The 10,923-nt window shown below is 48.9% G+C and overlaps 1 protein-coding gene across 1 annotated transcript in view; it reads left to right on the top strand.

The window, feature by feature from the left end:
- The first annotated feature begins 9,114 nt into the window (after positions 1–9,114).
- Positions 9,115–10,923, top strand: part of LOC124718683 — a 118,046-nt gene continuing 116,237 nt past the window's right edge. Inside the window, exon 1 of the mRNA XM_047244307.1 lies at positions 9,115–9,255. Within this exon, the coding sequence (XP_047100263.1) occupies positions 9,115–9,255 (141 nt within the window). The remainder of the gene's footprint in view (positions 9,256–10,923) is intronic.

Genomic DNA, 10,923 nt, shown 5'->3' with positions numbered 1-10,923 from the left:
ACTTGTAGGTTAACATATTAAAATATTTGCTTATCTTCATGAATCATCCTGTACATAAAAGGCAATGTCCTGACTCACTGACTCACCATCGCCTAGCACAAACCGCTGAGTACAAAAACCTGAAATTTGGAATTATACTTTAGGCATCGTTTATTGTTCGAAATTTAACTCCTAATGGTGTGTAATAAGGGATGAAAAGCTTTTTGAAAACATGCTATTATCAAGGCAATTTTGAAGCTACTACTGCACAAATTGATATTTGGGTTCTCACGCAGGTATTAAAAAATACGTGTCTCAGCATTTTTGAAAATTTAACCACTACGGGTCTAAAATAATGGATGAAAGATTTTTTAAATAAATCATTATTAAAGAATTACTAACGCATTTTTAAAACTGCATCTATGAAAACTGATATTTCATTTATTGGTTAGAAAAAAAAATAAGTGCCTCATTATTTTTGAAAATTCGACCGTATGAAGGAGTGAAATAGGGAATGAAAAGTGTTGAAATTATTTATTATGAAAGCATTTTTCTAAAAAAAAAATTGTAGTTGGGTTCTCCTTTAGATATAAATACATGTTTGACTGTTGGAAATTAATCCCCTAAGGGGACGAAATAAGGGATGAAAATTTTTTAGAAAATATGTCGTGATGTCAAAAATTTTGCTAACCTAAATCTAAGAAAAGTGATATCTCACTTCTCCGTCAGATATCAAGAAATGTGTGTTACGGGACGAAAGTTCCTATGGAAATATCACCACAGGAACGCAAAAGGCATGATAGCAAAAACTTTTGACTCCAGCTACCGGAACCGCTTTTTGGTCAGAAGCAAATACGGAAAAGACCATGCCTCTATGGCACGAAAAGTTAAGAAGATGTTGCAATTTGTGAACAATATAAAAATATGATTAAAGAAAAACAAAAAACAAAATTTATGCAGACAATACAGTCTGTGCGAGCGAAGTAGTGGGAACTATGCTAGAGTTTTATATTACGTTCAACGTATTTTATAATAACAATTGTATTATTTGCAGAGAGAATAAACTTTTGTGCACGTTGTCGTATTTAGTGGCAAATCATAGCTATAGACTGCCGGAAAAGAGTGCAACACCCAACGACAGTGTTCAGTGGGGCAAGAGTGTAGTGTGTGCCTAGCGAGGGGCTGTAGTGCTAGGGATTCGTTTGGCCCAGTCATCGGAGATCAGCTGGCGCTCAGGAGTCCTGTGTGTGGGGCCCCTTGTTTTGACCCTGTGCTGAGTTTAGAACTCAGCAGTGTTGGCAGCATTCGTTCAGCCATTTCTGTGGAGTGGTATTGGGGGTGTGCGGGCAGCTGGATGGACATATCCACAAACTGCTGCACATCTCGGGCACAGCGTCTCGGAGGTGCGTCAATGCTTCCAAAAGTGATTCGCGGAACATTCTCACACCTGTAAACCAGGTTCTGGGCGTAAGTCGAGATCGATGCACTGTGCGAGCACCGGTGGCCGACGGGGACGAAATCCTTATACATGTTGCACCTGTTCTGGTATCAGAGATTATTGGGAACCGTCTGCTTGCAACAGGGCTAATGTCACGTGTGCCTCGAGCCAGGCTAGCACTGAAACCACGACACCGCCAAGCATGGCTGCTGTAGCGTCGTGAAAGAGATGAACGTTAAAAGGCGTTTTTTTGTTGTTTTTTTGTGACGAGAGACGGTTCTGTCCTTTTGCAAGTGATGGACGTTCGCGTGTATGGCCTAGACCTGGTGATCTACCTAATCTACATTCGCCCACAATCCACAGGTTCCACACCAGACTTCAAAGTGTGGGAGGTATCCCAGGCTTCAAAGCATGTTCGCCGAAGAGTGAGGCGGGGGAGGAGGGAGGGGGCTGCATCAGTTAAAACTCGCGGTCCCAAATGATGTTTCTGCAGCGTAGAGTAACCAGTGCTTGCTATATCGTATAGGCTCTTTTTTTTTTTTTTTTTTTTTTTTTTTTTTTTTTTTTTGTTTGTGGTTTTAGGGCGCAAAACTTCTATGGTCATTAGCGCCCAGCCCGTGACGTAGAAAACAGGAAAAAAACGAAATTTAAAATCAGCAGCAATGGAAACAAAGTCAGAAAATTTGAGAAACTAAAGGCAGAAGGAATGCTTAAAAGTCCACTATAGAAAGGGGTTGGTTGTCCCCAAAAAAAAAAGGTTCAAATGACTGACGTCATTTCACTGTCACTAATAAACTGTAGAACGCGGTCAGCTGAGCGCGTGTCATCTGCTAAAATCAACGATAGATCAGGCGATAGCTGTAGACGGGAGCGTAACGGATTAAAATAGGGGCATTCAATTAAAAGGTGTCTGACCGTCCACAGCTGAGAGCAGTGGGGACAGAGTGGGGGAGGATCACCGCTTAAAAGATGTCGATGACTAAAAAGACAGTGCCCTATCCGGAGTCTAGCTAAAATTACCTCCTCCCGACGACGCGTTCGGGAGGAAGAGGTCCAAGCGCAAGGAAAGGCTTTCACTTCCCGCAATTTATTGTGGGAAAGTGTTGACCAATGCGCATGCCATAAATGAGTAACTTGGCGACATAAACCGCTCCGTAGATCGCTAAACGGAAGAGACTGAAGAGCTGGCCGAGGAAGAGAAACTGCAGCCTTGGCCGCTATATCGGCCGCCTCATTTCCACAGATACCAGCGTGTCCCGGGAGCCAGAGGAACGCCACTGAGACGCCCCCCAGGTGGAGCAAGCGCAGACAGTCCTGAATCCGGTGGACCAGAGGGTGCACAGGGTAAAGAGCTTGGAGACTTAGGAGAGAGCTGAGAGAATCTGAGCAGATTACGTACTGTATCCGCTGATGGCGGCGGATGTAGTGGACAGCCTGGAGAACAGCGTAAAGCTCCGCAGTATAAACCGAACACTGGTCGGGAAGCCGAAAGTGATTTGGGGTGTCGCCAACAATATAGGCACTCCCTACACCTAACGATGTTTTCGAGCCATCGGTGTAAATAAATGTGGCTTCCGTCATTTGTGCACATAGAGCAGCAAATGCCCGACGGTAAACAAGTGTAGGGGTACCATCCTTGGGAAATTGACATAGGTCTCTGAGCAAGTCGATCCGGGGACGGTGCCAAGGCGGTGCTGTACCCCAAGTTGTCAAGAAGGTTTTAGGAAAGCGGAAGGAAAGAGAATGGAGCAGTTGACGGAAGCGGACTCCCGGGGGTAGTAGGGAGGAGGAGCGGCCTGCATACCCGACATCAAAGGAGGCGTCGAAAAAAAGGTTATGGGCTGGATTAGCAGGCATGGAAGACAGATGGCTAGCATAACGACTCAGAAGGACTGCCCGCCGATTGGACAGCGGAGGTTCAGCAGTCTCAGCATAAAGGCTTTCCACAGGGCTGGTGTAAAAAGCTCCAGACACTAAACGTAATCCACGGTGGTGGATAGAGTCGAGACGCCGAAGAATAGACGGCCGAGCAGAGGAGTAGACTATGCTTCCATAATCCAATTTCGAGCGCACTAAGGCGCGATAGAGGCGGAGAAGGACCACCCGGTCCGCTCCCCAAGAGGTACCATTCAGGACACGGAGGGTGTTAAGGGAACGCAGACAGCGAGCCGAAAGATAGGAAACGTGGGAGGACCAGCACAGTTTTCTGTCAAACATAAGACCCAAGAATTTAACGACGTCGGAAAACGGAAGGTTGACAGGACCTAGATGTAAGGAGGGCGGAAGAAACTCCTTACGTCGCCAAAAATTAACACAAACGGTCTTACTGGGTGAGAAACGGAAGCCGGTTTCGATGCTCCACGAGTGGAGGCGATCGAGACATCCTTGAAGACGTCTTTCAAGAAGGCTGGTCCTTTGAGAACTGTAGTAGATCGCAAAATCGTCCACAAAGAGGGAGCCCGAGACATCAGGAAGGAGACAATCCATAATTGGATTAATGGCGATGGCAAACAGTACAACACTCAGCACGGAGCCCTGGGGTACCCCGTTTTCTTGGGAGAAGGTACGGGAGAGAGTAGTGTTCACCCGCACCCTAAATGTGCGCTCTGCCATAAATTCGCGAAGAAAAAGGGGCAGCCGGCCTCGAAAGCCCCAAGAGAACAGTGTGCGGAGGATGCCTGTCCTCCAACAGGTATCGTACGCTCTCTCCAGATCAAAAAATATTGCTACCGTTTGGCGTTTCCGGAGAAAATTGTTCATGATATAAGTGGAGAGAGCAACAAGATGGTCAACAGCAGAACGATGCTTTCGGAATCCGCATTGGGCTGGTGTTAAAAGACTGCGGGACTCCAGCCACCAAGCTAAACGGTAATTCACCATACGCTCCAAAACCTTACAGACACTACTCGTGAGAGAAATGGGGCGATAGCTAGAGGGGAGATGTTTGTCCTTTCCAGGTTTCGGAACGGGAACGACAATAGCTTCCCGCCATCGCCTGGGAAAGGTACTGTCGGTCCAAATTCGATTATAAAGGCGAAGGAGGTGACGCAGGCTATGGGTTGATAAATGCAGCAACATTTGGACATGGATACCATCCGGTCCTGGGGCGGAGGAGCGAGAAGTAGAGAGTGCATGTTGGAGTTCGCGCATGGAGAAAACAGTATTGTAGCTTTCGCGATTTTGAGAGGAGAAAGCAAGATGTCGCACTTCCGCTGCACGTTTCTTCGGGAGAAACGCTGGCGGGTAATTTGAAGAGCTCGAAATCTCAGCAAAGTGCTGACCCAATGAGTTAGAAATTGCGACGGGGTCCACTAAGGTATCATGCGCGACAGTGAGCCCAGAGACCGGGGAGAAACTAGGCGCGCCTGAGAACCGTCGAAGCCGACTCCAAACTTCCGAGGAGGGAGTGAAGTTGTTAAATGAGCTAGTAAAGAATTTCCAGCTTGCCTTCTTGCTATCGCGGATGACGCGACGGCATCGCGCACGGAGCTGCTTATATCGGATACAGTTGGACAAAGTTGGATGGTGACGGAAAATGCGAAGAGCACGTCGCCGCTCACGTATTGCGTCACGGCAGGCCTCGTTCCACCACGGAACTGGAGGGCGCCGGGGCAATTCGGAGGTGCGTGGTATTGAACGTTCCGCAGCTGTGAGAATAACGTCGGTAAAATGTGTGACCTCATCGTCGACGCTGGGAAAGCGACGGTCATCGAATGTCGCTAGAGACGAAAAAAGTGTCCAATCGGCTTGGGCAAACTTCCAGCGTCGCGAGCGCATATATGGCAGTTGAGGCTGCAGTCGAAGAACACATGGAAAGTGGTCACTCGAGTGTGTATCATCAAGGGCGAACCATTCGAAGCGCCGAGCTAGCGGAACAGTACCGACCGCAAGGTCCAAATGGGATAAATTTGCCGTGGAGGCAGACAAAAATGTAGGGACCCCAGTGTTGAGGCAGACTAGATCCGCTTGGTGGAAGACGTCTAGCAATAGTGAGCCACGTGGACAAGGATGTGGAGATCCCCAAAGCGGGTGGTGGGCATTGAAGTCCCCAACCAGCAAATAGGGGGGTGGAAGCTGATCAAGAAGATGAAGGAGATCAGCTCGTGCCATTGGTGTAGACGATGGAATGTATACCGTACAAAGAGAGAACGTGTATCCAGAAAGGGAAAGACGGACGGCGACAGCTTGGAAGGAAGTGTTTAAGGGGATTGGGTGATAATGGAGAGTATCATGGAGCAGAATCATGAGTCCTCCATGGGCTGGAGTGCCTTCAACTGAGGGGAGGTCATATCGGACGGACTGAAAATGAGGGAGAACAAAGCGGTCATGGGGACGCAGCTTTGTTTCCTGAAGACAGAAGATGACCGGCGAGTAGGATCGTGAGAGGATCGACAATTCCTCCCGATTGGCGCGAATGCCGCGGATATTCCAGTGGATAATGGACATAGGGTGAACAGAAAATGGAGGAACGGCACCAAGGGTGCTGTCAACTCAACGACTGCTCAGAGCTTGCGACCGACAGCATGGAATGGCATTCAGTCGAAGGCAGAAGATCCTGATCCATAGGTTGGTCAGGAGCAGCTCCTGCCACCAACGATCGGCCAGTTGACCGGCCACCAACAGTGCGCCTCGGCGACACGGAAGATGGCCGAGGGCGATTTCCGCCAGGTGGTGCTGTAGATGGGACACGCCTTGGCGGAGAAGGAGAGGAACTGTGTTTCTTCGTAGCCTTCTTGGAGGTATGTTTAGATGAAGGAGGAACCGATGGTTGTGAAGTTGCAGTACGTAAAAACTCTTCACGAGAATGCTCTTTTTTTGTAGACTTGGCGTCTGACTTTTGGGCTCGAGATTTAGCAGAACCCGACGAAGGGTGAGCCATAGAGTGGGCAGGCGAAAGAGGTGAGGTTGAACGGGCGATCTTTGCGCTGGCCGATCTGACGACCGTGGTACTAAATGTGAGGTCGCAAGTCTGCGTGGCCGCCTCCTTTGTTGGCCGAGGAGAAGCAAGGACAGCGCTGTATTTTCCTTTCTGAGGCACGGTGGGCTGTCGACTGGCGAGTAACTTTCGAGCAGCAAAGGTCGACACCTTTTCCTTCACTCTTATTTCCTGGATCAGCTTTTCGTCCTTAAAAACAGGGCAATCTCGAGAGGAAGCAGCGTGGTCACCCATACAGTTGATGCAGCGAGGGGATGGAGGTGGACAAGCACCCTCATGGGCATCCCTGCCACATGTAACACATTTGGCCGGATTGGAACAGGACTGGCTGGTGTGATTGAACCGCTGACATCGATAGCAACGCGTAGGGTTTGGGACATACGGGCGAACGGAAATTATCTCATAGCCTGCTTTGATTTTTGATGGGAGTTGAACTTTGTCAAAAGTCAAGAAGACAGTGCGGGTTGGAATGATGTTCGAGTCAACCCTTTTCATAACCCGATGAACAGCGGTGACGCCCTGGTCAGACAGGTAGTGCTGAATTTCTTCGTCAGACAATCCATCGAGGGAGCGTGTATAAACGACTCCACGCGAGGAATTTAAGGTACGGTGCGGTTCCACCCGGACAGGGAAGGTATGGAGCAGAGAAGTACGCAGCAATTTTTGAGCCTGGAGGGCACTGTGTGTTTCTAACAACAGGGTACCATTCCGTAATCTGGAACAAGACTTTACAGGACCCGCAATTGCGTCGACACCTTTCTGAATAATGAAAGGGTTGACCGTGGAAAAGTCGTGACCTTCGTCAGACCGAGAAACAACAAGGAACTGTGGCAACGATGGAAGAACCGTCTGTGGCTGAGACTCAGTGAACTTACGTTTGTGAGCAGACATAGTGGAAGGTGAGGAAACCATTGCGGAAGAATCCCCCATGATTACCGGCGTCTCCGATGGCGCGCTCCTCCCTTGTGGGGGCCCTCACCGAGGGCACACCCGCCTTAGGTGATTGTTCACACCTCAGGTCACACCTCCCGACATACGGACGGAGGGACCAATCGGCACTTTCGGAAGGTATCAGCTCGGGTAATCACCCCTCCCTGGGCCTGGCCTTTACCAGGGGGTACGTACGTGTCCTACCTGTCTACCCGGGGCGGGGAATTACGCGTTACCCCGTCACCGGCTACGCATGGAAGTGCGTGGGTCGGCCTTCAGACACGCACAGGGAGGAAGAAAGAGAAAGGGAAAGGAAAGAAGAGGGGGTCTCAAACGCCGCAGCGGAGAAAAGGGTAAAGAGAAGAGATAAGGAAAGGAGAAGGACAAAGGAAGGAAGAAGACAGACAAGCAGGGAAGAAGAAGAATGCGGTACATTTACAAGCGTCCGTCTCCGGACGTAGGCGCAAACCATGCTCCCAGAGGGGGAGAAAGTAAAGGAAAGAGCAAGAGGTGAGGGGGGGTGAAGACAGGGGATGGGGAAGGATGCGGAAAGGGAAGGTATGCAGCCCGGAAAGGAAGGAAGGCCACATTAGCTCGGGGCCCCGTGCTCGCTACGCACGTATCCACAAAAGAGATGTGGATCCCCTGGGGGGATCGTATAGGCTCTTATGCCCATGCTACTGTCATTTCTTCCTTCACCAGGAAGGTGGTGTGGTTTTTCAGGAGGACAATGTACGTCCACATACGGCCGCTGGGACCCAACATGCTCTTCGGCGTGTACAACAACTGTCCAGGCCAGCAAGATCGCCAGGTCTCTCGCCAACTGAGCACGCATGAGAGACGATTCAGCGGGAAGTTATTCGTACCCCAGCGCCTGGAACAACCGTTGCCGGATTCCAATGGAAGGCCCAAAATGCTTGGAACAATCTACCGTGGAATGTCATTTACGTGAATAAATACCGGCGTTGTCACCAGGGGAGGGACACTGTGTACTGATGCGACTGTATGGGCACCCTTTTATCTAAATTGTACTTCATTTGCTGTGATTCTGTTATCATATACACCTACAACATGTTCTGAGACATCGAGGGATCACCAATTTAGTATTGGAGGGCAGCGTGGAGGGTAAAAATCGTAGAGGGAGACCAAAAGATGAATACACTAAGCAGATTCAGAAGGATATAGGCTGCAGTAGGTACTGGGAGATGAAGCTTGCACAGGATAGACTAGCATGGAGAGCTGCATCAAACCCGTCTCAGGACTGAAGACCACAACAATAACATACACCTACAATGATGAACTGTGTGTCACCTCCCGTGTCAATATAATAACTGTCCTTATGGTGCTGCATTCTTTTTCCCCGGAAGTGTTAATCAAGAAAAGCAACCACACCACCACCACCACCACCACCACCACCACCACCACCACACCTATTCGTTATTGGTTGACATTGGAGGACAGTCTTCATTTCGGCCGCTGTGGCCGAGCGGCTCTAGGCGCTATAGTCCGGAACTGTGCTGCTGCGGTCGCAGTTTCGAATCCTGCCTCGGGCATGGATGTGTGTGATGTCCTTAGGTTACTTAGGTTTAAGTAGTTCAAAGTCTAGGGGACTGATTACCTCAGATTTTAAGTCCCATAGTGCTTGGAGCAATTTGAAGAGCCTTCATTATATCTACCTTCCAGATGTGAAATGAATGAAACAATCAATGGCAATATGTACTGTTCTTAAGCTATTGTTTAGCACCGCAAATACGCCGGACACGAAAGAACAAACGACATTTCCTGCGGTTACTCCCCCCACCCCCTTAAATCAGTCACGGATGTGCGACACATGTTTACTGCTCCTGACGACAGAAAGCAGCATCCATTACGACCAGCACAAGTGGTCGCCGCCCACGCAGGGCGCATCTTCGGAGCGGCTAACGACCAGCGGGAGCAGCTCGCCTGCCAAGTGGCGGCCCGCGGATTTACGGTCTCCAAGGGCGCAGGCGTGCGACGGCCAAGGTGTCGCGGGCAGCTGTTGGCGTCTTCGGAAATAAACGTGACACCGTAAGCCGATCTGCACGCCATGACTCGGGTTCCTGACGAGTTAAGTCTCGCTGTGTACAGGTAAATACGTCGCATTACAAACGCTCCCCCATCAAACGCCTCGTACTTTCGTGACAGTGGGCTGGTGTATTGTTATATAGCAATTCTCGACTTTCCTCGGTCTGAAGACTGGTGCGATGCAGCTCTCCATGGTAATCTACCCTGTGCAAGTCGCTTGGAACCCGAATAGCTACTGCAACCTACATCCACCTGAACCTGCTTGCGCCAGATGTGGCAGAGTGCAACGGCGAGCTAGTGTGTGGTAGGATTGCCTCTCTTCAGGCCGAAGACTGGTTTGGTGCAGATCTATACGCTCGTCTATCTTGCCGAAACCTCTGCATTTCCACAGAGCAACTGCACCCTCCACCCACGCGAACCTGCTTACAGAAGTGAACTCAGTTTGCAGTTTTTGCCGCCCACACTTGCCTCCATCATCAAACTGACGATTCCTCGATGCCTCAAGATCTGTCCTGTCAACTAGTGTCTTTCTTTAAACACGTTGTGCCATAAATTTATTTTCATCCCAATTTCATTGAGTACCTCCTCAATTGTTCCTCAGTCTACCGGCTAATCCTTAGCATCCTCCTGCCGCGCCACACTTCAAAAGCTTCCAAACGCTTCTTCTCGACTGTCTCTATCACGAATATTTCACTTACGTAAAAGGCTACACAGCGTGTTCTGTACTTCGGTCATCATCAGTATTTTTGTTACCCAAGTGCCAAAGCTTATTTACTAATTTTAATGCGTCATTTCCTGATCTAATGAACTTTTGCACTCGCCTTACTGTACGCTGCAGCCGAGTCTGTGCACCAGCGTGGTTAACCAGCAAGCATGTAAACAAGGTGGACACCCAGCTCTACGCTGCTATGAGAACCATAAATGGATACATAAAGATTACCCCACTATATTGGCTTCCAACATTTAGTCATATAGCTCCACCTTCCCTGCGAAGACAGGAAGCTCTGATGAAGGAATGCACAAAAATAATGAATAACCCCCTACTTCCTATCCATGAAGATGCCCCAACTTTGGAAAGAACACGACTCCGCTCCAGAAATCCCCCTTTAAGACTGGGCCAACAACTGTCAGCTGCTAACTTCAGCATTGATACTAAATGGCACTGGAGTGATAGTGCCTCCTCTGACAACCATAAACTTATCTGTCCATCAGAGAAACCTAAGGGCTTTGAACTTCCACGACAGCTATGGAAAAGCCTAAACAGAATCCGAACAGGACATGGACTATGTGCACACAATCTACACAAGTGGGGAAATCTTTCCAGCCCTACCTGTGACTGTGGGGCACCTAATCAAACAATACAGCACATCACCCAGGATTGTGAATTAAGAGCCTACCAGTGTAGTCGGGCTGACTACTTCAACGCCTCAACGCCACACCGCCCTGCCTCGAATGGATCGCCAATTTCGACGTCAGAATTGACGTAACGCAAAATATCTGCTGTGATGTTACTTTTTATTGTGTTTATGTATTATATTTTATTTGAATATGTATCCTCCACTTATTTATTTTATAGTGTATTTTATCATATAAT

This window comes from Schistocerca piceifrons, chromosome 10 (genome assembly GCF_021461385.2).
Source record: "Schistocerca piceifrons isolate TAMUIC-IGC-003096 chromosome 10, iqSchPice1.1, whole genome shotgun sequence".
Classification (NCBI taxonomy): domain Eukaryota; kingdom Metazoa; phylum Arthropoda; class Insecta; order Orthoptera; family Acrididae; genus Schistocerca; species Schistocerca piceifrons.
The sequence above is the reverse complement of the archived record's forward strand: the minus strand, read 5'-3'. Positions and strand labels throughout refer to the sequence as shown.